The sequence below is a fragment of the Lithobates pipiens genome, unplaced genomic scaffold (genome assembly GCF_037356315.1).
Source record: "Lithobates pipiens isolate NorthernLeopardFrog02 unplaced genomic scaffold, aLitPip1_a1.2 Scaffold_19, whole genome shotgun sequence".
In the NCBI taxonomy this organism is placed as follows: domain Eukaryota; kingdom Metazoa; phylum Chordata; class Amphibia; order Anura; family Ranidae; genus Lithobates; species Lithobates pipiens.
This window is the reverse complement of record NW_027507764.1, coordinates 332,332,212-332,357,416: the sequence shown is the minus strand read 5'-3', so window position 1 is coordinate 332,357,416 and position 25,205 is coordinate 332,332,212. Positions and strand designations below refer to the sequence as shown.

At 43.0% G+C, this 25,205-nt stretch overlaps 1 protein-coding gene across 1 annotated transcript in view; it reads left to right on the top strand.

The window, feature by feature from the left end:
* Window positions 1–25,205, top strand: part of PIGN (phosphatidylinositol glycan anchor biosynthesis class N) — a 618,025-nt gene that overhangs the window by 84,678 nt on the left and 508,142 nt on the right. Inside the window, exons 8-9 of the mRNA XM_077492054.1 lie at window positions 1,428–1,538; window positions 22,613–22,653. Coding sequence (XP_077348180.1) covers window positions 1,428–1,538; window positions 22,613–22,653 — 152 coding nt within the window. The remainder of the gene's footprint in view (window positions 1–1,427; window positions 1,539–22,612; window positions 22,654–25,205) is intronic.

The window sequence follows — 25,205 nt, the reverse complement described above, 5'->3', positions numbered from 1 at the left end:
GGTGCTGCGTCCACAGCCTTTCTTTCTTCCAAAGGTTGTTTCGGTCTTTCATCTAAATGAGAACATTGTGCTTCAGTCCTTATGTCCTCAGCCGTCACATCACAAAGAGGTTGCTCTGTTTTCTTTGGACGTGGTCCAGGCTCTGCGGGTGTATCTGTCTGCTACAGCTCCTTTCCGGAGGTTGGACTCGCTGTTTGTATCGGTGGCTGGTCTGAAGAAGGACCTGGCAGTCTCGTCGGCCACCATTTCTCGGTGGATCAGACAGATCGTGGTTCAGGCTTATGCCATAAGGGGGCGGGAGCCCCTCTTTTTTGTCACGGCACATTCTACCAGGGCAATTGGTGCCTCCTGGGCTTTCCGTCATCAAGCGTCTGTTTCCCAAGTGTGTAAGGCGGCGACCTGGTCGTCCGTTCACACTTTCACTAAATTTTACAAGGTTGACGTGAGCGCATCTTCAGATGCATACTTTGGCTGCAAGGGTTTGCAGGCGGCCATTTAAGGTTGCAACTCCTCTGTTGAGGAGTTCTTTTTTTTATGGGTGGAGTTATTTTCTTGATGTTCCCACCCCTCGTTTTTTGAAACTGCTGGGGACGTCCCTAAAGTCATGATTAAAGGAGCTGTGTCCGTCAATGAATGAAAGAGAAAATAGGACTTTTGGACTCACTGTAAAATCCTTTTCCTATTTATGTTTGTACTGCTTTTTTTTGAAGAACTGAGCTGCTGGAAGCAGAGTGAGGTGTTATAGCCAGTAGGACCACCCCACAACAAAGCATGATCTAGAAATTCCTAGTAATAGAGACTCTGATTCTCATTATATGTGTGGTCTCTTCTGTCATAAATGCCTCCCACTGTCAGCGGGAATGGCATCTTAGCCTCACATCTCGGAACACATTTATGACTGTGTGCCGTAATGATGTGTCTCCCGTGTGCATACATGGGAATGACATCATCGCAACCCAACCATTTAAGTGGCCAAAGAGACAGAACATTTATGGAAGACCCCCTTTTTTTTTTGTCAGTTTAATATGGCTTTAATCTCTGCTAGGTCAGTGACTTTGAATGGTGATAAATGTTCTGGAGACTTATTTTTAAAGATCACACTGACCTGAAATAAGCTAATGCACATATGCTGTAAATAAATATCCTGTATTTGTAATGCTAATTTGAAGAGATGTGTGCAAGTACTGTCGTTATAAGCTCAGTGTGCATGCATAAACTCTTCTTGTAGCCTTCACACTAACTCTCCTTATAATACTAACTCTTCCTGTTGGAAACTGAACTTATTGTTTGCAACTCATCTTTTGCTGTGATCCTCTGGCCACATGACTGATTGATGTGATTTCTTGGAAAACCATTTCAAGTTTATGTAGCCAGTAAACTTAATGTATGTTTTGATTATTTATATATTATTACTTTCTATCTTGCAGGTTCTCATGGCGCAGGTCACCCTTCTGAGACTCTGACACCACTGGTTGCTTGGGGAGCTGGAATACATTATCCAAGGCAAAATCAACTGCAGCATGATGTATTATCAAAAGGTAAGTTTTCATACTATCAAATAAAATTATGTTAAATAATTAAGGAATCATGTAAAACATAAATCTAGATTTCTGACAGTGGTAAGGCAGAATAGTAAAATAAAGTGATTTTTATAACCCGTCAAAAAGTTTTCCAAGGCTGGAGCAGTGTCACTCCAAAAAATGTATACACAAAGAGCAGATCCAGGTTTTTGGGTCATGTGAGATTTACCCTCAGTGTCCTAACAACTGATTGAAATTAACCTGAGAGGAGTAACCTGTGGTGGTCAACAAAAGGCTTCATGATTCAATTTAGAAAAAAGGAAAATATCTTCAAAGTGAACTGTGCAGCTATTTAAACTTGTAAAAGTCCCATCTAGGACCAGACACTGCATGATGCCTGCAAGATGCCCAATGTTACCTTTGTTAGCCATAAAAGTCCCTCCCGGGTACCTCTTCATCCCTAGTGGCCTGACTTTGGGACTAAGCCTTTGCCCCCTGCCATCTCCATTTCCAAGACACTGTGTTAGTAATCAGGGGGACTGTCCTGTGCTGAGTTTGAGCAAGATTTGGCGAAATTCAGAAGCCAAATCTATAACCCATTAAAACCAACAGGGACCAAATCTGTCAAATTCAAAATACTAATTTCTCTTTCGTTCATTGACAGACACAGAGCTCCATTATTCAGGACCATTGGGTTATACCGCCCCCTTCAGTTTCTTTTCTGCCTAGTCAGGAGTAAGGACCTAGTTCACTGCTAGGATCTCTAATCCTCAGAATTTTTTTTGTTTGTTTGTTTTTTTTTTCCTGGATTTTTCTCCAGTCAGATCTACAATCAACTGCTGGACTGGGCGACGGGCTGGACACTAAGATCCAGTGGTCTCCCCAGTCTGGCCAGTGAGCGTGCGCAGACCGCAGCTATGTACTATGTCAGCTGCGACATAGTTCCACTGGACTTTTCCCACCAACGGTTCCATTAGCCTCTCTCCCCTCCCCTCTTGCTGTATCTACCGAGTGGAAGACCTGAATGCCGCTCGCACGCGGGAAGGGTCCGAGTTTCAAAATGAGAGGGAGGGCGGGTGATGCACGGAGGGGGCAGGGCCTAGGCGCAACACCGTATGCAGAACATAGCATCCACAAGGACACACTGCGCAGGGAGAAGCTGAGTACAAAAAAGCAGTCTCTACTCAGCTGGAAAGCTGGAGAGCGCGCTGGCCCATCCCATGGGACACAGTATCAGTGGGGCACGTGAGATGGCATTACACGCATTCCCAATAGAGTGAAAACATTTTTTTCTGGAGCTAGGCTGAACTGTTGATGGTGGCATTTGTATTTTCTAGACTACTGTTTAGCAAAAAATTCCATTAAAATAGTGCCCCTGCTTTTGTTCTTAGGATTATGCCTTCCAAAAAGGCAAAAAACTCAAAGGTACCAAAAATATCACTCCCAGGCGCTGAGGATTCTAGTCTTGCCTCCATATTGTCATCTTCTCCTGAAATACCTGAAGTGGCTAGCCAGGGTGAACCAGTAGATGTTGCAGTTGCTTTGGACATCTCAGCCCCTGTATATGTGACTGAGATGCCTTTTCCTCCGGGACTTGAGGAAAGACTAGCGGCTTTAATTGCATCCTCCATCCAAATGGAGAGAAAGTGGTAGATTTCCTTCCCCCACCACAGACCCATTATCAAGGGAGCAGTGGGTAGAGGATGAGGTGTTATCCTCAGGGGATCAGGAGGAAGGACAATCCCATGACTCTTCTTCGGGGGAATCAACAGTGGATGAACCCTTTTCGGCTTCGCAATCTAAGAAATTGGTGGTACATTTGCTTACGGAAATTGTTTGCTCAGCTTTCAAACCGCTCCTAACGGAGTCAGCTGAGAGTTCCATTTCTTCTTTGGGTTCCTTAAAACCTCCTCGGGCTGGGCATGCATTTCCCATTCATGTATTGCTAGAACAGCTTATTTATGCTGAGTGGGATCATCCAGATAAGAATTTTCTCCCTAAAGATTCTCAGCACTTTCTCAGTACTCCCATGGAGGAGAAATTCACCAAAAGATGGAATGTACCAGCAGTTGACGCTGCTATATCCAGTGTGAGTAAAAGTCTAAGGCCCCTTTCACATGGGGCAGATCAGTAATGATCCGCCCCGTGATGATCTGCTCGCTCAGGGGGATCGCTCCGTTGTCCCCGCTGAGCCAGCGGCGGACAGGGTGGTCTCCGCACACTGTGCAGGGACCGCCTTGTCAGCTCTCCGCTCTCCTCTATGGGGATCGGATGAGCACGGACCGTCTGTCCGTGTTCATCCGATCCGCTCTGCAGACGGATAGAAAAATAGGATTTTCCTCTGTCTGCAGAATCGGACAGTAGCGGAGGCGGACAATAGCGGGTGTCTGCAGATGTTCATCCGCAGACACCCACTATCCCATAGGGATGCATGTATGTCCGTATTTCATCCGCAAACGGATGGATGAAATACGGACATACTGTCCGCATGTGTGAAAGGGGCCTAACTTGTCCATTAGACAATGCCCAAATGCTTAAGGATCGAACAGATAAAAGATTGGAATTTCTGTTAAAATCCTCTTTTTCTTTGGCAAGGGAGGTTACTCAGCCGGCAGTCGCTGCAATGGCATCTGTCAATCCCTAAAGGACCAGTTTAAACAGGCCCTTAAGGAGGTTCCTGTACAACAGGCCCGGGATTTAGCCGAGCTTCTTTCTCTTGAGACAATAACATTTCTTAATATTGAGACATTTCTTGAGACAATAACAAGTCAGGAAAGTACAAATACCCCCAAAATTACCCCTTTTTAGAAAGTAGACATTCCAAGGCATTAAGTAGCATAGTGAGTTTTTTAAGTTGTCATTTTTTCCCACAATTCTTTGCAAAATTAAGATTTTTTTTATTTTTTTTACACAATTGTCATATTATCAGATTATTTCTCACACGCAGCATATGCATACAACAAATTGCACCCCAAAATACATTCTGCTACTCTTCCCGAGTATGGCGATACCACATGTGTGAGACTTTTACACAGCCTGGCCACATACAGAGCACCAACATAGAAGGCGTTCTACGAGCAAAAATGACACATCTCATTTCACAACCACCTATTACACTTTTGAAGGCCCTGGAGCACCAGGACAATGGAATTGCCCACAAAATCACCCCATTTTGGAAAGTAAACACCCCAACGTATAATCTATGAGGCATAATGAGTCTTTTGAATTGTTCATCTTTTCCAGAAGTTTTTGGAAAATGTGGAAAAAAAATTAAAACGCATTTTTTTTTTTTACACAAAGTTGTCAATTTATAAGATATTTCTAACACATAGCATATATATAGGAAAAATTACCCCCCAAAACACATTCTGCTACTCTTCCCGAGTATGGCGATACCACATGTGTAGGACTTTTACACAGTCTGGCCATATAGAGAGGCCGAACATAAATTACACATCTCATTTCAATCCTACCTATCACACTTTTGAAGGTCCTTGAGCACCAGGACAGTGGAATTACCCACAAAGTGACCCCATTTTGGAAAGCAAACACCCCGACGTATATGCTATGAGGCATGGGCTGCAAGTAGGTACTCGGGTACTCTGATGGGCTTCAGATAGGTACTCGGGTACTCTGATGGGCTGGTGACATGTACTCGGGTACTCTGATGGCCTGGTGACAGGTACTCGGGTACTCTGATGGCCTGGTGACAGGTACTCGGGTACTTTGATAGCCTGGTGACAGGTACTCGGGTACTCTGATGGCCTGGTGACAGGTACTGGGGTACTCTAATGGCCTGCTTACAGGTACTCTGGTACTCTGATGGCCTGGTGACAGGTATTCTGATGGCCTGGTGACTGGTATTCGGGTACTCTGAAGGGCAGTGATAGGTACTCATATGGACTGTGACAGTTACTCGGGTACTCAGAAGAACTGTGACGGGTACTCAGGTACTCAGATGAACTGTGACAGGTACTCATATGGACTTTGACAGGTACTCAGATGAACTGTGACAGGTACTCGGGTACTCAGATGGACTGGGACAGGTACTCGGGTACTCTGACGGGCTGTGACAGGTACTCGAGTACTCTGATGGACTGTGACAGGTACTCGGATACTCTGACGGACTGTGACAGGTACTCGGATACTCTGACGGACTGTGACAGGTACTCTGGTACTCATATGGACTGTGACAGTTACTCGGGTACTCAGAAGAACTGTGACGGGTACTCAGGTACTCAGATGAACTGTGACAGGTACTCATATGGACTTTGACAGGTACTCAGATGAACTGTGACAGGTACTCGGGTACTCAGATGGACTGTGACAGGTACTCGGGTACTCTGATGGGCTGCAGATAGGTACTCGGGTACTCTGACGGACTGTGACAGGTACTCGGATACTCTGACGGACTGTGACAGGTACTCGGGTACTCTGACGGACTGTGACAGGTACTCGGGTACTCTGACGGACTGTGACAGGTACTCGGGTACTCTGACGGGCTGTGACAGGTACTCGAGTACTCTGATGGACTGTGACAGGTACTCGGATACTCTGACGGACTGTGACAGGTACTCGGGTACTCTGACGGACTGTGACAGGTACTCGGGTACTCTGACGGACTGTGACAGGTACTCGGGTACTCTGACGGACTGTGACAGGTACTCGGGTACTCTGACGGACTGTGACAGGTACTCGGGTACTCTGACGGACTGTGACAGGTACTCGGGTACTCTGACGGACTGTGACAGGTACTCGGGTACTCTGACGGACTGTGACAGGTACTCGGGTACTCTGACGGACTGTGACAGGTACTCGGGTACTCTGACGGACTGTGACAGGTACTCGGGTACTCTGACGGACTGTGACAGGTACTCGGGTACTCTGACGGACTGTGACAGGTACTCGGATACTCAGGTGGGCTGCGACAGGTACTCTGATGGACTGTGACAGGTACTCGGGTACTCTGACGGACTGTGACAGGTACTCGGGTACTCTGACGGACTGTGACAGGTACTCGGGTACTCTGACGGACTGTGACAGGTACTCGGGTACTCTGACGGACTGTGACAGGTACTCAGGTACTCTGACGGATTGTGACAGGTACTCGGATACTCAGGTGGGCTGCGACAGGTACTCTGATGGACTGTGACAGGTACTCTGATGGGTGGTGACAGGTCCTTTTTATTGGGGGGGCAATCAGTGTGATTGGTGTACACTGTAAGCGGTAACGAGATGTTACCGCAATCTCCTCCTCACACACGATCAATGTGTGAGGAGGAGAACTCTGTAACATCTCGTTACCACGGTTTGTTTACATTTAGTGAACGGCTGTGAAACGATCACAGCCGATCACGTGGGTAAACAGCCGGCCAATGGTTTAACAGCGTCGGTGATGAGCAGTGTTCCCGGGAACACGCCGCCACCAACGTGCGCACGTACCGTTCACAGTGGGGGTGGAACCATCTGTGAAGTCACGGCCAATCTGAAACATGAGTCGATCACATTGGTTGCGGGTAAGGATAAAAGGGGAGTATTTTGAGCTCTTTTGGGGCTCTATACAGAGGATGGGGTGGGGAATTTCCATCACAGCCCCCCCCCCCCTCCATAAAGAGGTCTGTATTATGAGGGGGAGGGGGATATCCCAGCATGGCCACTGATATCAGTGTACATTCTGCATGACGGACAGAAAATTACAGCCTCCCATTTAAACAGGGAATACGTGCGATTGTGTGCATGCATCCCTGTTCCTTCGGTGGCGGCATGTCACGCAGACACCTCTCACCACTGAGGGGGGTGAACAGCCTTTGGGTATGGCTGTTTACCCTGTGATCGGCCGCGGTGAAGTCTTCTGAACATCATTTTCAGTTTGTGACTCTACTCTTCAGGCTTGCTACAGCTCCCCGGATGTTCACAAAGGTCCTAGCACCAGTACTGGGTCTTTTAAGGGCCCAAGGTATCTTGGTGCTCGGGTATCTGAACAACCTCCTGCTCAGAGATCACTTATTACAGGCTCTAGAACAGAGCATAACATGCACAGTGCGGTATTTGAAAAGCTTAGACTGGATCATAAATACCGAAAAGTCAGCCTGGAATCGAGCTCAAAGTCTAAAGTATTTAGGTCTGATCCTAGATACGGTCCAGGCAAGTGTATTTTTGCCACCCGTAAGGATCTGTGCCCTGGAGGATCAGGTGCATCAAATAATAAGCACCAGACAACCCTCCATTTGGCTCTGTATGAGCCTTCTAGAGAGGCTGGTGTCCTCCTTTGAGGCAGTGCCCTATGCCCAGTTCCATTCCAGGCCTATACAACAAGACATCTTGTTAGCTTGGAACAGAACAGGACAAGCCCTGGATTATCCAATTTTCTTATCTCCTCGGGCACGCTTAAGCCTAAACTGGTGGTTGCAGGATCGGAACCTGCGAAAGGGAAAATCCTTCCTCTCGGTAACTTGGAGAGTACTGACTACAGATGCCATTTTCTCAGGCTGGGGAGCGACCCTAGAGGGGCTCACAGCTCAGGGGAAATGGTCAAGGACAGAACAGGTCCTGCCCATAAACATCTTGGAATTACGGGCAGCACATCTGGCCCTACGTTCCTGGATGGTGGAGCTTCAGGACTGCCCTATCAGGGGTCAGTCCAACAATGCCGCTGCAGTGGCCTATATAAACCACCAAGTACCAGGAGTCGTACAGCTATGAAGGAGGTGAACCACATGCTAGCCTGGCCAGAGGGACATATCCGGGGAGCAGAGAACTGAAAGGCAGATTATCACAACCACCAGCAGATCTGCTCAGGGCAATAGTCCCTACACCCAGGGGTGTTCCAGGAAATTTGTCAACGTTAACGATGGCCAGAGGTCGACCTACTGGCATCCAGGTTCAACAACAAGCTACAGCAGTTTGTGTCTCAAACAAGAGATCCTCTGGCAATCAGAGCAGTTGCTCTGGTAGTTCCATGGAGCCAGTACTCCCTGATTTATGCTTTCCCTCCGATTCCTCTCCTTCCACATTTGTTGCGTAGGATTTGGAGAGAGGGGGTTTCAGTCATTCTGGTGGCACCGCCTGACCCAGAAGGCCCTGGTTCCCGGAGATTGCGAGACTGACAATAGGCGGACCATGGATGGTTCCATGTCGCCCCGATCTACTGTCTCAAGGTCCTTTATGCCACCCCAATTTACAGTCTCTAAATTTGATGGCATGGCTAATTGAAGCCAGGGCGTTAAAGGACCTGTGGCATCTCGGGACCAGTGGTACCTACCCTAGTGAATGCTAGGAAAGCTGTCACTAGGAAGATCTATCATAAGGTCTGGAATACTTATATTGCTTGGTATGAAGCCAGAAAATCGCATCCTTGGAAATTGGGAGAATTCTCTCTTTTCTACAATCAGCTGTGGAAATCGGCCCCTTTAGCCTCCCATTCGCTGATCTGAACCTTTATGCAGGGGGCAACTCATTTGCTTCCTCCCATTAGGTCACCTATGTGTCCTTGGGATTTGAACTTGTTGCTGTCTGTGTTACAGAAGCAACCATTTGAACCTATCAAGGAAATTCCATTAGACTTGCTGTCATGCAAGCTAGCCTTACTGATGGCCATCACCTCGGCTAGAAGCGTGTCGGTGTTGCCGGCCCTTTCGTGCAGGGAACCATACTTGATCCTTCACCACGACAGGCTCATGTTACTACCTGTTCCATCCTTTTTGCCAAAAGTGGTATCGGCCTTTCATTTAAATCAGGACATTATTTTGTCTTCTTTTTTCTCTCAGCCTAGTCCGGCAGAAGAGAGACGACGGCATTCATTGGAGGTTGTCCGGGCAGTCAAGGTTTATTTGTCTAGAGCTGCGTAGATCCAAGGATCGGATTCATTATTTGTTTTACCAAAAGGGCCCAAAATGAGACAGGCAGCTTCCAAGGCTTTCATTGGCAATTGGGTCTGTCAATTAGTCATTCAGGACTACGCTCTGAAAGGTAAAGCTCCTCCTTTTAGGGTGAGGGCTCATTCTACCAGGGGTGTAAAAATCTCCTGGGCTTTTTGCCATCAGGTATCTGTGGCTCAGATTTGTAAGGCTGCTACCTGGTCTTCAGTGCATACATTCACAAAATGTTATCAAGTGGATGTTCAAGCAGTGTACTGCGGGCTGCCGTATAAGGTCTGATGGCTAATGTTTGGCAGGGTGTCTCCATCCCCTCAGGGATATTGCTCTGCGACTTCCAGACAGGTAATGAATAGTATCCTAACTCTGTGTTCCATGATGTATGAAAAATAAAATAGGATTTTCTTTTCTTATATCAGGGGACACAGAGCCATAGTAGTTACTATGTGGGTTTATATAGGCCACTGATAAGAGATGGACACTGGCACGCCCCTAAGGCAAGAGGTGTACTCCCCTATACAATCCCTCCCACTACTGGGAGTCCTCACTTTTTTCGCCAGTGTCTAAGGTGTTGGACACGAGTAAAGATGTTCTGTGCTGAGCTCCACTGGAATCAATCCTTGCTGGGACTAGCCATGCTGACCGTCCCCATTCTGATGTCTTTTCATAGGCTAAATGAACGGTACCCAGGCCCAGTGTCCGAAGAAACAAGGTTTTGCTTGCTAACGCTTCCCTTTCGAGAGCTGGGCCCTGGGATCCAGTACTTTTTGGTAGTAAAGCCATGAAGTTTTTACTGGCAGGTTGCTGTCGCAGGTCCAGGATTGTGGGTAACCTGAGGTTCCCCGGTTCCTGAAGGTTTCCTAAAAAGTCTCGGAGCCCATCGTGAAGGGTGAAGATTGGATCTTTATCTCTGATAAACCCTGCTGCGAGGAAAAAGTAAGGGAGATTTTCTCAGGAATTTCTCCTTCTATGTATAATGTTGTCATGCCTATGTGTCACCACTGGGGGCTGTATTGAGCACTCACCGACCTGACCCTGGAAACAGCACAGAAGCCTTCATTCTCCTCCAGCCACAACAGATCCTCTGGTAAGAAGGGGGGGTCAGGTCTCCTCCTGTGCCCCCAATATTGTTTTTTTTCCCCTTTGGGGGATAGGATGCCAAAGCAGTTTCCTTTAAAAAAAAAAGGGACAGTATATGTTGTGATATATATATATATATATATATATATATATATATATATATATATATATATATATATATATATATATAATGTGTGGGTATACAGTACAAGATTGACCAGGCCAGATTTCAGTTGACTAAGGGACTTGTCCGAGCCAACTAAATTACACATATCAAAGGGGACTTGTTGACCAAAAGGTTGTTAAGATGGTATCTGTTAATCTAATTGCGCATATTGAAGGAAACTTCTTGATGTTAATATGCAAGAATGCAAATTAGGGCAGTTTATGACTACAGCTGTTCACGGCTAGGGGTCATCTTCTGTCACTCTGAAAGACACATGGAGATCTAAGCATTTAATGGAAAGGGCCAATCAAATTGCTCAGCAATTCAATGTGTTGGGGATATAACATGGCGTTGAGTCTTGTCTCAGTGTGTGATTATGAAGGCACAGGTCTAAGAAAAATATTCATTGTCAGATTTAATCTGTTGGATTTTGTCATCTGTTGCAAGACTTTGTTCTGTCTTGGAAGTCAATAAAGTGCATCTCTCTGGAAGAATTGGGTTGCTGAGGAAGAGTACTTATAATAACTACTAATCATCTACCCAATTATACTATATTACTACAACCGCGGCCACTCAGAGGAGGATTTATCCCCCCGCCATGTCTGCTCATGCGGGAAAGCACTTTCCTTTGAAATTTTATTTTGCGTGGGAGCGTGGCTTACAGTGTCAGACGCCGGCCACATGTGCAGGAAGTGATTTTAGCGCTGTGTGTGTAGCTGCTGCCTGGCTGTGGAGGTACAGAGCAGGAGATTGGCTGGATCAGGTTTGGTGACACAGGCATTTCCCTTTGACACATTGTACTGTTACAGGCCATAATTAATAGCAGCTATTGCTGTTACTGTACTATAGCCTAGCAGTGTACATTCTTTTGCTGGTAGTGCCTCTGCTTTGTGCTTTAAAGCTATGAGTGGCAAAGGGACCAGGAACTCCTCTAAAGGTTCTAAAGGGTCAGTGGTTACACAACAAACTAAAACCATTTCCAAAAGAATGTCATCCTCCTCTGAGAGTGATGCGGTTGGTCAGATTGAGCCGTCAAGGGAATCTTTAGTTGCAGTCACGCAAGACACTTCAGCCCCTGAGTCACACGAGAGGTTTTGTCTTCTACCATTGCTGGTTTGGAAAAGATTGATGCTATTTTGTCCCTCCATAGTAGGGTCAGACGTAGCAGATCCCCATCTAGGGCTCAAGACCCTCTTTTGGAAGTTCAGGAGGCTGGGGATCAGGTAAATCTTCCCAAAGATTTGGAAGATACTGGTTTATCCTCTTCTGAGGATCCCAATATAGAAGGAGTAACATCACAAGACAGGTTGCTTGTGCACTCTCTTACTAAGTTGGTTCAGCCTTTTTGCTGTCTGCAGCGCAGGCTCTTGATGATCCCACCTCTAATTTGGGATCATTAAAACTTCCTGCATCTGGGGATGCCTTTCCTATTCATGCATGGCTAAGGAAGCTTATGTATGTTGAATGGGAACATCCGGATAAACAATATTCTCCACACTTTATCCTATGGAAGAGGACTTCTATGGGGGGTCCCAGCGATTGATCCTGCGATTGTGTCAGTGAATAAGAATCTCACGTCTGGTGGATAATGCGCTAAATGTTAAAGGATCCAACAGATAAAAAGTTGGAGCTTCTTTCAAAAGCCATATGGCTTTAGCAAGTTCAGTAGCGCAGCCGGTTCTTGCTGCAATTGGCATATCCCAGTCAATTAAGGAACAGTTTGAGGAGATGCTTAAAGTTCTGCCTGATGAACAGGCCCAACAATGCACTGGTTTATCAGACGCATTGTGTTTCACAGTAGATGCTATGAGAAATTCTATCATTCAAATCTCATGGCTTATGCTTGGACTAGTGCAGTCGTGCAGAGTTCTATGGCTGAAAAGTTGGTCAGCCGAAGCACCATGTAAAAAGCTCTTAGCCAGTTTCCCTTTTTATGGTGAACGGCTATTTGGAGATGATTTGGATAAATATCTACAAAAGATCTCTAATGGCAAAAGCTCTCTTTTACCAGTAAAGAAGAAATTCAAACATTTCTCCTTTAAGCGTGCTTTCTCTCCTGCGCCAGGGGCATCAGCCTCTCGGCAGTCTCCACGGCCTCAACCGTCAGGTTCAAGGGGAAATCCCCAAGGGCAGCACCAAGGTCAGAAGAGATCTTGGGGCAGAAAGCCCACAAAACAGAATGCTAAAGTCCCCTTATGAAGGGGCGCCCCCGCTCGCCCAGGTGGGGGGAAGGCTCCTGTGATTCTCAAGGATCTGGCAGGAACAATGTTGAGACAGATGGGTGGCTTCTGCTGTTTCTCTAGATTACAAACTAGAGTTCAGAGATTTTCAGTCTCCTCTGTTTCTAAGGTCAAATGTTCCAATGGACCCTGAGAAAAAGAAGGCTCTCCTTCTAGCGCTGGACCATCTATTATCCCAGTCGGTGATATCAGAGCTTCCATTAGAGGAACAGGGCACAGGTTTTTATTTAAACCTTTTTACGGTTCCAAAACCAAACGGAGAAGTTAGACCTATTCTAGATCTCAAAGATCTGAATCAGCACTTAAACATCCGATCCTTTTGCATGGAGTCAATCCGGTCGGTTGTTGCCATCCTCCAAGGAGGGAATTTTTGGCTTCTAACCATATCAAAGATGCATATCTCCACGTGCCAATATTCCCCGCTCAGCAGAAATTTCTCTGCTTCAAAATAGGATATCATGATTTTCAGTTTGTGGCCCTGCCATTCGATCTAGCCACAGCACCACGGGTGTTCTCAAAAATTCTGGCAGCTCCTCTAGCCATATTAAGGGCTCAAGGCATAACGGTCCTAGCCTACTTAGACGATCTGCTTTTAATAGATCCTTCAGTTTCAGCTCTAAACCACAGTCTGGTCACAACTGTAAACTACCTGGAATCTCTAGGCTGGATTCTCAACCTAGAAAAATCCTCCTTAAAACCATCAAGGAGGTTACAGTACTTGGGTCTGGTCATAGATACCATACAGAAAAAAGTATTTCTACATTATAGAGCTAATTCAACTCATCAAAGCAAAGAAAAATCCTTCCATTCGTTTGTGCATGAGATTGTTGGGAAAAATGGTGGCCTCCTTCGAGGCCATCCCTTACGCGCAGTTTCAATCAAGATTGCTACAAAACACAATCCTGTCGGCCTGGAACAAAAAGGTTCAGGCCTTAGATTTTCCAATACGCCTTGCTCCCGACGTGTGTCAGAGCCTAAATTGGTGGTTGGTATCCAGCAACCTCCAAAAGGGGAAATCGTTTCTACCAGTCTCCTGGAAAGTGGTGACAACAGATGCCAGCCTTCTAGGCTGAGGAGCAGTCCTGAAAGAGGATTCTGTCCAGGGGAGATGGTCCAAGTCAGAAAGGTCCTTGCCTATCAACATTTTGGAGATTCGGGCAGTTCGTCTGGATTTAAAGTCCTGGATGGTCAGACTGAGGGATTGTCCTGTCAGGATTCAGTCCGACAATGCCATGGCTGTGGCTTACATCAATCACCAGGGGGGCACGAGGAGTCGTGCAGCCCAAAAAGAAGTAAATCATGTTCTGACTTGGGCAGAACACAACGTCCCTTGCCTATCAGCAATATTCATTCCGGGAATAGAAAATTGACAGGCGGACTACTTGAGTCGCCAACAATTATTTCTGGGTGAATGGTCTCTTCACCCCAACATCTTCGTAGCAATATGTCAGAGGTGGGGTACTCCAGACGTGGACCTGTTCACGTCCATATTCAACAACAAGGTCGACAACTTTGTGTCGAGAACAAGGGATCCGCTAGCTTGCGGAACAGACACATTAGTCTTCCCATGAGATCAGTTTTCTCTGATCTATGCATTTCCTCCAGTTCTGCTATTACCGCATCTTCTTCGCAGGATCAAGCAGGAACAAAAGGAGGTGATTCTGGTGACCCCAGCGTGGCCCAGGAGATCTTGGTTTGCCGAGATCATAAAGATGGCAGTAGGAGTCCCTTGGACTCTGCCATTATGGCCAGACCTTCTCGCACAAGGTCCGGTATTCCATCCCTTACAAACGCTAAATGTAACGGTTTGGCTATTGAGACCCACATTCTAAAGGATCATGGGTTGTCTCCTTCGGTAGTGTCTACTTTGATTAATGCCAGGAAGCCGGCTTCCAGAATCAATTACTATAGAGTCTGGAAGGCATATGTTTCCTGGTGTGGATCCAGGGGTTGGCGCCCCAGGAAATATGTCATAGGTAGGATCCTTTATTTCCTGCAAATGGGATTAGAAATGAAGCTGGCCTTGAGTACTATCAAGGGCCAGATCTCGGCCTTGTCAATATTTTTTCAATGGCCTCTGGCTTCTCAGTCTTTAGTGCGTAGCTTTGTTCAGGGGTAACACAGATCAATCCCCCTATCAAGGCACCTCTAAATCCTTGGGATATAAACTTGGTCTTATTGGCTTTGCAGAGACAGCCTTTTGAACCTTGATGTGAAATTCCCTTGGTTCTTTTGACTAGAAAGTCTTTCTGGTTGCCATTTCTTCTGCTAGAAGAGTATCGGAACTAGCGGCTCTGTCTTGTAAGGAGCCATATTTGATCATGCATAAGGATTAAGGATAAAGTGGTGTTACGTCCTCATCCTGAATTCCTACCAAAGGTGGTGAAAAGTTTTCACTTAAACCAAGATATTGTTCTTCCTTCTTTCTTCCCAGAGCCTCGCTCTAGGGAAGAGAAAGCACTACATTCCCTTGATGTAGTGAGAGCAGTCAGAATGTATTTAAAGGCTACTGCTCAGGTTCATAAAACAGATGTTTTATTCGTACTGCCAGATGGTCCAAAAAGAGGACAGGCAGCGTCAAAATCCACTATTTCCAAGTGGATTTGTCAAATCATTATTCAGGCTTATGGTTTAAAGAAGAAAATTCCTCCTTTTCTTGTTAGAGCACACTCCACCAGGGCAATTAGTGCCTCTTGGGCGGTGCATCATCAGGCCTCTATGGCTCAGATCTGTAAGGCCGCAGTTTGGTCTTCAGTTCATACGTTTACCAGATTTTATCAAATTGATGTTAAAGGTCATGAGGATATTGCCTTCGGGCGCAGTGTACTGCAGGCTTCATTATGAGTCTTCTGGCCTCCTTTTTTTGTTGTGTCTCCCTCCCTTCAGTTGCCATTGCTATGGGACATCCCACATAGTAATTACTATGGCTCTGTGTCCCCTGATGTAAGAAAAGAAAACAGGATTGTTAAAACCGCTTACCTGTAAAATCCTTTTCTTTGATGTACATCAGGGGACACAAAGGTCCCTCCCTTCTTGGTATACACTTGTATTGCTTGGCTACAAAACTGAGGACCCCCAGTAGTCCGAGGGGTTATATAGGGGAGTACATGTCTTGCCTTAGGGGCGTGCCAGTGTCCATCACCTATCAATGGCCCATATAAACCCACATAGTAACTACTATGGCTCTGTGTCCCCTGATGTACATCAAAGAAAAGGATTTTTACAGGTAAGCTGTTTTAAAAATCCTGTTTTTTCCATCATACTTACCTGTAAAATCCTTTTCTTTGAGCACATCGTGGGACACAGAGATCCTCCCCTATTTTTGAGGATTCAGTGCTTTCTACAAAACTGAAGTACTTCCTGTATGGGAGGGGTTATATAGGGGATCACTTCCTCTCTAAAGACCTTTGGTCTACCAGTGTCCATTCACCTGGAGATGAAGTATAACCCAGCAGGTAGGGAATATTAGTCTAACTCTGTGTCCCATGATGTACTTAAAGAAAAGGATTTTACAGGTAAGTATGATGAAAAAAAATCCTGTTTTTCCCGCAATTTAAACTGCATAATTATAAGTGTGGTATGAATTTATTTTATTTTTAAAAATATTTATAGGCATATAAAAACATAACCATGAGTCCATAAGAACAAAAGACTCCAGCATAGTTCTAGTAACATAAAGTGTTAAATACATGTTGCCCTAGCAAAGTCAAACATCCCGTATGACCCAGGAATATGCTGTAACACAACAGCAATTACTATGTGTAATGCAAAGGGCTAACAGTGGAATTACGGTGAAGGCCCAAAACATGACCAAATACTAGAGTCTGCCGGGATCAGAGAAGACAAAAAACAAAACAAAACACAAAGTATGGTCAGGAAAAAGATCCGGGGGAAAGCAAAAAGAAATAGGAAATAATAAAGAAAAAAGGGGGGGGGGGGGTGGGCAGGAGTGGACCTAGAACACAGAAAATTTGTCTGGTATACATTTTAAGGGGTACCTCATAAAAAAAAGTGTGAGGTCTTCCATGAAATCTATACCAGACCCTGAGGATCTAGTGTGGATTTTAATAGGGACTTCACGCAAAAAAAAAAAATGTGTGTGTGGTCCCCAAATCACTAGCCAAATGTGAGCGTTCATATAAAGATGTAATAAAATACTGCTTTTATATATGATTTTGGGTTACCACTCCCACCAAACAGGGGATGAGCTAGCTGAAGGTTGGCCCAAACCTAGGTTCAGCCCGAACTGTTGGCTAATCCCCAAGCTGCATCAACAGAAAGTAAGATTACTTTTTTTTGGATTGAGGATTCAGTTTTGGCTGGGCTGCCTGAACCCAAGCACTATGTTACAAAATGTAATAAGTATCAAAGAGATGTGCAAATAATTCTTCTTGGGGCTAACAAGGACAATAGCTGATTTCTTGTTGTATCTGTTCTTAGGGAGGACTTAAATAAGGTTTGTTAAAAAGTGACCAAAGGCATGGTATGGTGTTTCCTCTAGCAGCCAATTATGGTTCACTTTTAACTTTAGAAAAATAATGTGTCTGATTAGATCCTTTGGGCTATATATCCATTTCTCTCCATATTGCTTTTTATATATACACCCTATTATTCTTTAAAGTTCAGCAATAAAACCTTTCAGTGCACTTTTGTGCTGTGAAGGCTAAACTAAGGACTTGTGCTGGTGATTTAGCAAAGACATAAATTTTATATTGTTTCTGTCTGCCCTTTTCTCTGAGCTCTGATTTAGGCTGAAAGAGGAATGCAAAAAAGAAAGGCATAACTGACATTTACATTTTAGAAATTTCTAGCAATACCTTCTGATAAGGAAAATATGCTATATTTAATTGCTGGTTTTGAAGCTTTGGAATAATCCAATACGCCCATATGTCATTAAAAGCCTGGTAACCTGCAATGTTAAGTCCTCATTAAATGTTTCACTGAAATTTGTTAATGGTTTTTCTTTTTTTTTTCCCGTGCGGAGGTTTTCAAATACACTGTATTTAGACAGTCCATATTTTGCAGCCTCTTATTATGTCCAAAGTATAAACCTTATGTGTTTTGCAAAGTCAACTATGGTGCATAAGAAAAATTTTGACTTTAAAATAATCTAGAACACAGAACTGAAAAAACATCTTTTGTTTAAAGTGAAACACAATGCAAATATATAAAATCCCTTAAGCTCAGTCATGTATTCATTCAACAATTAATAATATTTTAATACTTGTATCTGATTAAACTTTAGGTAAAATAAAGTAAAGGTTCTTTAAATACTACATCCTCTAGGATTTGGGGCACTTGTAATGCATTGTAAACTGTTTTTACCCTAAGCTCAGCGACTGAGCGTTTAGAAAAGTAAAGGAAGGGAGAAATAAAGAGAGTGTTATAAAATGCTTATTTATACTGTACCAGCATCTTCTTCTGAGTGCCGGTCTTTGGGCCTCTTTATTGGCCTGCAGGGGTTGGCGTCACTCCCATATATGGAGCAACTCATCTCGGCACTCAGAGACCATTCCAATTCTGTAAGCTGAGCTACGCATGCAGTTTACAACACCGATGAAGATAGGGAGGTAAGGGCATTTTATTGCAGTAGAGAAAGTGCATGTCTGGTCTGCAATAAAGTGTAAATATTTGCCAGCACACCATGGATCTTCAGATAGAGTCCAAATGGCTTTATTGAATTATGATTATATCACAAACAAGAGAGTGCAGCCTTTCAGAATCACGCAGGACCCTTTCATCCGGCACTTGATCATAACATGCCAGAAGAAGGGGTCCTGCGTGACTCCGAAACATTGTACTCTTATTTATGATTACATTATTTAATCGTTGCTGTTAGGACATCACATGATGTTTCCTAGGTATTTCCTGTCCTCAGGGAAAGTTCTGAGGGAGGAGTTTCTGGTACTCTGTTGATGTATGAATCTATGTCATCACAGCTTTGATTGGTCACATAAACAAAGGCTTTCAGAATAGAAAATGTAAATAATTATTAGCAACAAAGTGTTTTAAAGCTTTGCAGAAAAAATATATTTCAAAGCAAATGTTTAAATTTTTTTTTGCAATAACGCGGTGTTTGTGATGTTGACTAACAAAATCTTTAACTTTGTTCACACTGTAAAGATATCTGGAGGAGGTTCCGCCAATCGCAGGCTGTGTAATGCCCCTTCAGCCTGTGTCTATTGTGTGTATGTGCTGGGACTAACAGGGAGGTGAAACCTCCATCAATTACCATCTTATATCTTGTCCCCATAGTGTTTAGCAACGTGGAGGAGGAGGGATGGAGGAGGATTGTCATTTACCATTGTGTATACAACCACATGTGTGACTCGTAGGTCACATGGGCGGCACAGATAAGAAAAAAGGGAGAAAATGAATGATGTAGAAGGGAACTGAAATTGGGGCATGCTTCGTAGATGTCAACAGCAGATGTACACAATCTCTGACTGCAGCAGAGGCACAGACCAGGAGGGGGGGGGGGGTTGTGAACAGCAGGATCAATCAGGATTTTTGCAGTCTAAAGAAAACAAATGCTGTAGTGAGTGAGTATCAACACAATGTAATATAGCATGTATTGACAGTTTTTGATGATTTGGATTTAATGACACTTTAAAGCGCAATAGGCTTGTAAACGGGCCCTTAATCGTTTTGGAGGTAAAACTGTTCACAGACATTGTATATGCATTTCAATAGTATATTAAGTTAGTTGGCTTAACCGCTTAAGGACCACCTCCTGCACATTTACGTTGGCAGAATGGCACGGCTGGGCACATCGCATACTTGTATATGGCTCTTTAAGTGCCCAGCCATGGGTCACGCTCACGCCGCCCCCGGGGCACGCTCGCGACCCGGTCCTGAGCTCCGTGACCGCAGGACCTGCGGACCCGAACGCCGCTAGTGTCCCGTGATGGGGTCACAGAGCTGAAGAACGAGGAGAGGTCTGTGTAAACAAACCTCTCCCCGTGCTTCCTAGTGTGGCTGTCACTGATAGTCTGTTCCCTGTTATAAGGAAAGATGATCAGTGACGTCACATGCCAAGCTACGCCCCTCAACAGTAAAAAAAAACAAAAAACACACACCTCACACATAACCCCTCCCCGCCCCCTAGTGATTAACTCCTTCACTGCCAGTGTCTTTTACACAGGAATCAGTGCATTTAAATAGCACTGATTGCTGTATAAATGACAATGGTCCCAAAAATGTGTCAAAAATGTCCGATGTGTTCGCCATAATGTAGCAATCACAATAAAAATCGCTGATCGTTGCCATTACTAGTAAAAAAAAAAAAAAATTATAAAAATGCTATAAAACTATCCCCTATTTTGTAAATGCTATAACTTTTGCGCAAACCAATCAATAATCGCAATTTTTTTTTTACCAAAAATATGTAGAAGAATACGTATCAGCCTAAACTGACGGAAAAAATGTTTTTTTATATTTTTTGGGGGGATATTTATTATAGCAAAAAGTAAAAAATATTGCATCTTTTTCAAAATTGTCGCTCTATTTTTGTTTATAGCACAAAAAATTTAAACCGCAGAGGTGATCAAATACCACCACATGACTGCGCAATTGTCAGTTAAAGTGACACAGTGCCGAATTGCAAAAAGGGGCTTGGTCCGGGGCTTAAGTGGTTAAGTTCCATAATATTAAGACCGTATAATAGAAAGGTAGCCTCCCTGGCGGTATTCCCGAGTCTGGCTCGGGGTAAGATTTAAATACCATAAGCTATATTCCTGAGCCAGACTCGGAACCGCATCGCTGGATCCATGGATGGGGTTACTTACCTTGTCCCCTGCGTTAACATGACCCTGCGTTGTGACGCACGGGGGACGGAGCTCCGTTCCCTGCGTTGCGACGCACGGGGACGGAGTTCGGCGCCAAATTCAAAAAGTAAAATACACAGTAAAGATACAGTATACTGTAATCTGTAAGATTACAGTATACTGTATCTTTACTGTGTATTTTACTTTTTGAATTTGGCGCCGATCAATATCAAATAATTACACATCCCCTTTGTCCCTAGTGGTTTGTCCAGTGTCCTGCATACAGTTTTATATTATAAATACTGTTCTTTATGCCTGGAAACTGGAGATTGTTCATAGCAACCAAAAAATTTCCGTTTACATCAAAAGTGCTTATAGACCAGCTAGAAAACAGCGATAATAAATTAGAATCACTCACAGAATTGAGCAATAGTAATTTGTGGGGAAATTCATCATCAAACACTAAAAGTAATGACAGTGACAGTGATTTTGATTTGATTACATTGTTGAGTAATTTTTATTATTATTATATTATTTGTTATAATTATTTATAGTTATTTATTTTATTATATATATATATATAATATTAATTTATGATTTCATATTTCAAATTTTATCATACTCAGGATGTCTATTAGACTCTTGTTTGGACAGATTTAAGTGAATTATTTCTAAGAATTATAGGCCTACAATATAAAACACCAAATTTCCATGCAAAATAACGGTACCGCTTTTAGCACGTAAAATCTGAGATAATCATACCGCCAAGGAGGTTAAATTGCTGGACATGAGACAGGCAGTACCAATGATGGCTTTTCGAAGGGGAGCAATAGCAATTGGGACAAGTTATTTGATAGGTAACTGTCAAAAAACTTACCAGTAAGGTTTAACTTTGTACTGTGAATGAAGTTTGAATGAAACCAGCAAGCAGATGAGGAATTTTAGACTTTTTAGTGACTTTTTTTAATATGCAGCCATACAAGTGCTATTTTCATAAGGTAGACAGCAGTGGTAGCCCCATATATTTCTTGTGACTGGTTTACTTTAACACCATTGGGTTTCAGTGCGGGGCATTTTTGTGTTACCATTGGCAACATTGACAGCTGTAATATACACATACAGTAGCTCTATTTTACTTCAAATGTGATATTAGAGGCACAGATCCTGCATAAACTCTGAGTGTTTTTTATTGAAAAAATCGTTTTTCCTAAATTCATTTTGGGGTATATTTGGTTAGTTTAGACATAGGGCTTAGAATAGTTCTTTAATTTATTGTCTGCTTTCTCTTGTTGACTTCTGTATTACCACCTCATCTCACAGTAGGATTCCCAACTCTAGTATGCAAGTGATCTCACAATAGATAGATCCTAATTTCTTATGATGCATTCACTCATTCGTTATTTAAAAGCAATGGGGTATTTTATAAACTTTGCACAACTAGATGATTCATGTGCTATACTAAAAATATACTTTTAAAAAATTATTTTTTGCTTAAGACATAATAATAGAAATAGTATACTGTTTGTAGTTAAACATCCCACTGCGTTTGAGCATTATATGTGTGTAGAAAACAGGACAAACATTTCTAAATAAGCAGATAAATATCTTTGTTCGGCTTTGGCGCCCTAGATGTTGTTGCATTATAGTTGTTTCTGAAACAAGTAATGTTCAATAGTCCATAGAGTTTGCAATAAATAAGCATTTATTGCAATAAGCATTTCTTTCTTTACTTGCTTCCATCAATCTGATTTCATTTACATATACAGTATATCTCAAATATTATAAATTCTACAGTGTCCTGTGGTCTAAGGGAGATGCAAAGATAAACTCCTCTGCTTGGTATGCCACTATACTTAATTACAGTATTTATATACTAGCTACAAAGCTAGTTTGTTTACTTGTGTGCAGTATGCTTGGCTAGTTTCTTAATTTTCCGTTTAATGTATTTATGGTCTTTTCTTTCCAGAATGGAATTTGGAAAGCTTTCAAAGAATTGATGTTAACCAGGTACGGCTATTTTAGGTCTTATTTAAAAACATAGTTACATCTATTTTTCTCTGTTTTATAGGAGGATGAATCACCTCTCCAAAAATATAGATTTACGCAGGAATCATTTAAAAAATGATTAAATGTGAAAGTTTAGTTTAATTTGAAATATTTCTACCATTGCTTGTTAATCTCTGGATTTATTAGGGCCTAAGATAACTTAAAGCGGAGCTAAACAATCTCAGTCAACATTCACTATAGCTTACATTTTTAAAACTTTTTTTACATTTTTATAGTTGCTTCCTGTTTTCAGCATAGGCCAAGATTATGTCATACATTCCATAAGTATTAGCCAAAGCTAACCTTAAGAAATTAACAATGCTTTACTAAATAGTAAGGAAAACTTAGAAAAACATAATAAAGCACGTATCACTTCTCTGTGCTGAGTGGCTTCCTGTTCATTCAAAAACCAAAGCTTATCAAACACAATTTACTCTGCTCCAGGTATGAATGAACACAGGGGGTGATCGATACTGTTTAGTGACTGCGTTCATTCAAATAAGGAAGGGGCTGGTAAATGACATATTTACTGGTCCCTTCCCCACTCTCAATTCTAAAATGAATCTTGAAGCAGCCTGCGGGAGAGGAGAGGGTGGAAACCGGCAGGGGAAGAGGGGTTTAAGGAAGCACATGGAGTGCCAGGCAACAGAAGAACAAAAAACCTTAAGAGGAGGGGCAGCGGGAGTAGCATTTATTGAAACCGGTTTGTCTGCATCTTCCTCCCTGCAGCAGCTGAATGCTGATCAGTTCCACTCAGTGTCACCCCCCCCCCCCCCTCAAGTTTTCCGGGATTGGCAACCAAGGGATGCGATCTACCTGTCATCTGCCTGCGTTCAACGGGTAGATCGTGAATGACAGGTTGTCGATCCCCGATGTATATGAATAATCGTTAATTGATCTCTTTTTTGTACAAATAAAATCATGGACCTTATCTATTTTGATGTGTGATTCACTGACTGAGGGGTTATAATGTTTAAGTCCTGCTTCATTTTCATCTTACTTAAACTTGATCTCCAGGTTTCTTGTCACTTTAAATACCGTATTTATTGGCATATAACACACAGGCGTATAACACGCACCTTCATTTTAGGAGGGAAGTTTCAGTTTTTAAACTTCATTTAAAACTGAAATTTTAAATAAAGAACTTTGAAGCAAAATCAATGTGGTCTTAACATTGCCTATCTGCAGCCTGATCAATGTCCATCTGCAGCCTCACGATTGCCCATCAATGCCCATCTGCAGCTCATCTGCAACTTTTGAATATATGTATGTGTTTTATAGTATTTTCTTTTATATTCTATTCCTGCTTTGTTTTCACCTTATAAAGCATAAAGCATGATGTTAGATGTTGCCCTTATATTTATTAAAACATAATTATATCCAATATAAAAAACAGTGCCGCAGTTCTTAATAATGTGTAGCTACTATTATACATAACATTAATAAATGCCCCAGAGTCTTCCCCTGAAGAAGACGTGTGGCAACACATTGGCTTTAGCTGAGTGACATCACACAAGGAAGCAATCTTATAAAGCCCTAGAGGGGCGCTGATCGCACTTGACCACAGGGAGTGTTATAGATGTGAGAATCTGCAGTGCACCAGCTAGTACACGATAAAATGTGAGTAATTTTACTTGTGTGATATTTGATCTGGAACACAGAGGATTTGTGAGCACATGTGGATTTGAAACAATTAACTTAATTATGTCACCATGGCATGGCTCCCATGCACATAAAGATGATACACTATGCCTCGTTCCTTAGAGATATAGAAGAGGAATTTGGAACCACAGAATATGGGACTTTATGGGCAACAGGAAACATGTATAAAGATAAATGTAATCATTTCTTAGAAAATCATTAAAACCATATTAAAACTTTAAAAGTAATAACCCAAACTACTTTGTGAGTATATCCTCCCCCTAGGCCTAGGTAGGGAGCCACCAAAGTATTCACATTAGCAAATATACAGCATGATAAACAAAGTCACCCGAAGCTGATAATAAACAAAGGTCTGTGGCTATAGAGGGATGCATAGGCTCACGCTAGAATGGAGCTGTGCTCAACATGTTTCTCGATATTAATAACGCTTCATCAGAAGCATGAGGGGTTATTTACAGTTTTAAACCTTGTTCGGGAATAAACACAGACAGAGCTTAACATCAGTTTTACATATATGCTAACATACTATATACAAAATGAGTAGTTCTAGATACTTACATACAAAATATGTGGCTCATGGAGAGCGAGGAGGCAGTTGCAGGTATGACCCCCCATGTATAGGCAGATATGGGGATACACCTAGGTGGATAGCATATAAAGTAGTATATTATTTACATCTATATAGACTCAAATATGGCTTAGTGTATGTATATAGTCTCTATACTGTGTAGCGGGACCCATATATAACAATATAACACTTATGGTATACAATAGTTCTATATGGAGTTGCAAATTATATTGGAAGCCTGACTCTGGCTGTTGAATTGTCCACGATAGGTGCCAAAGCTAGC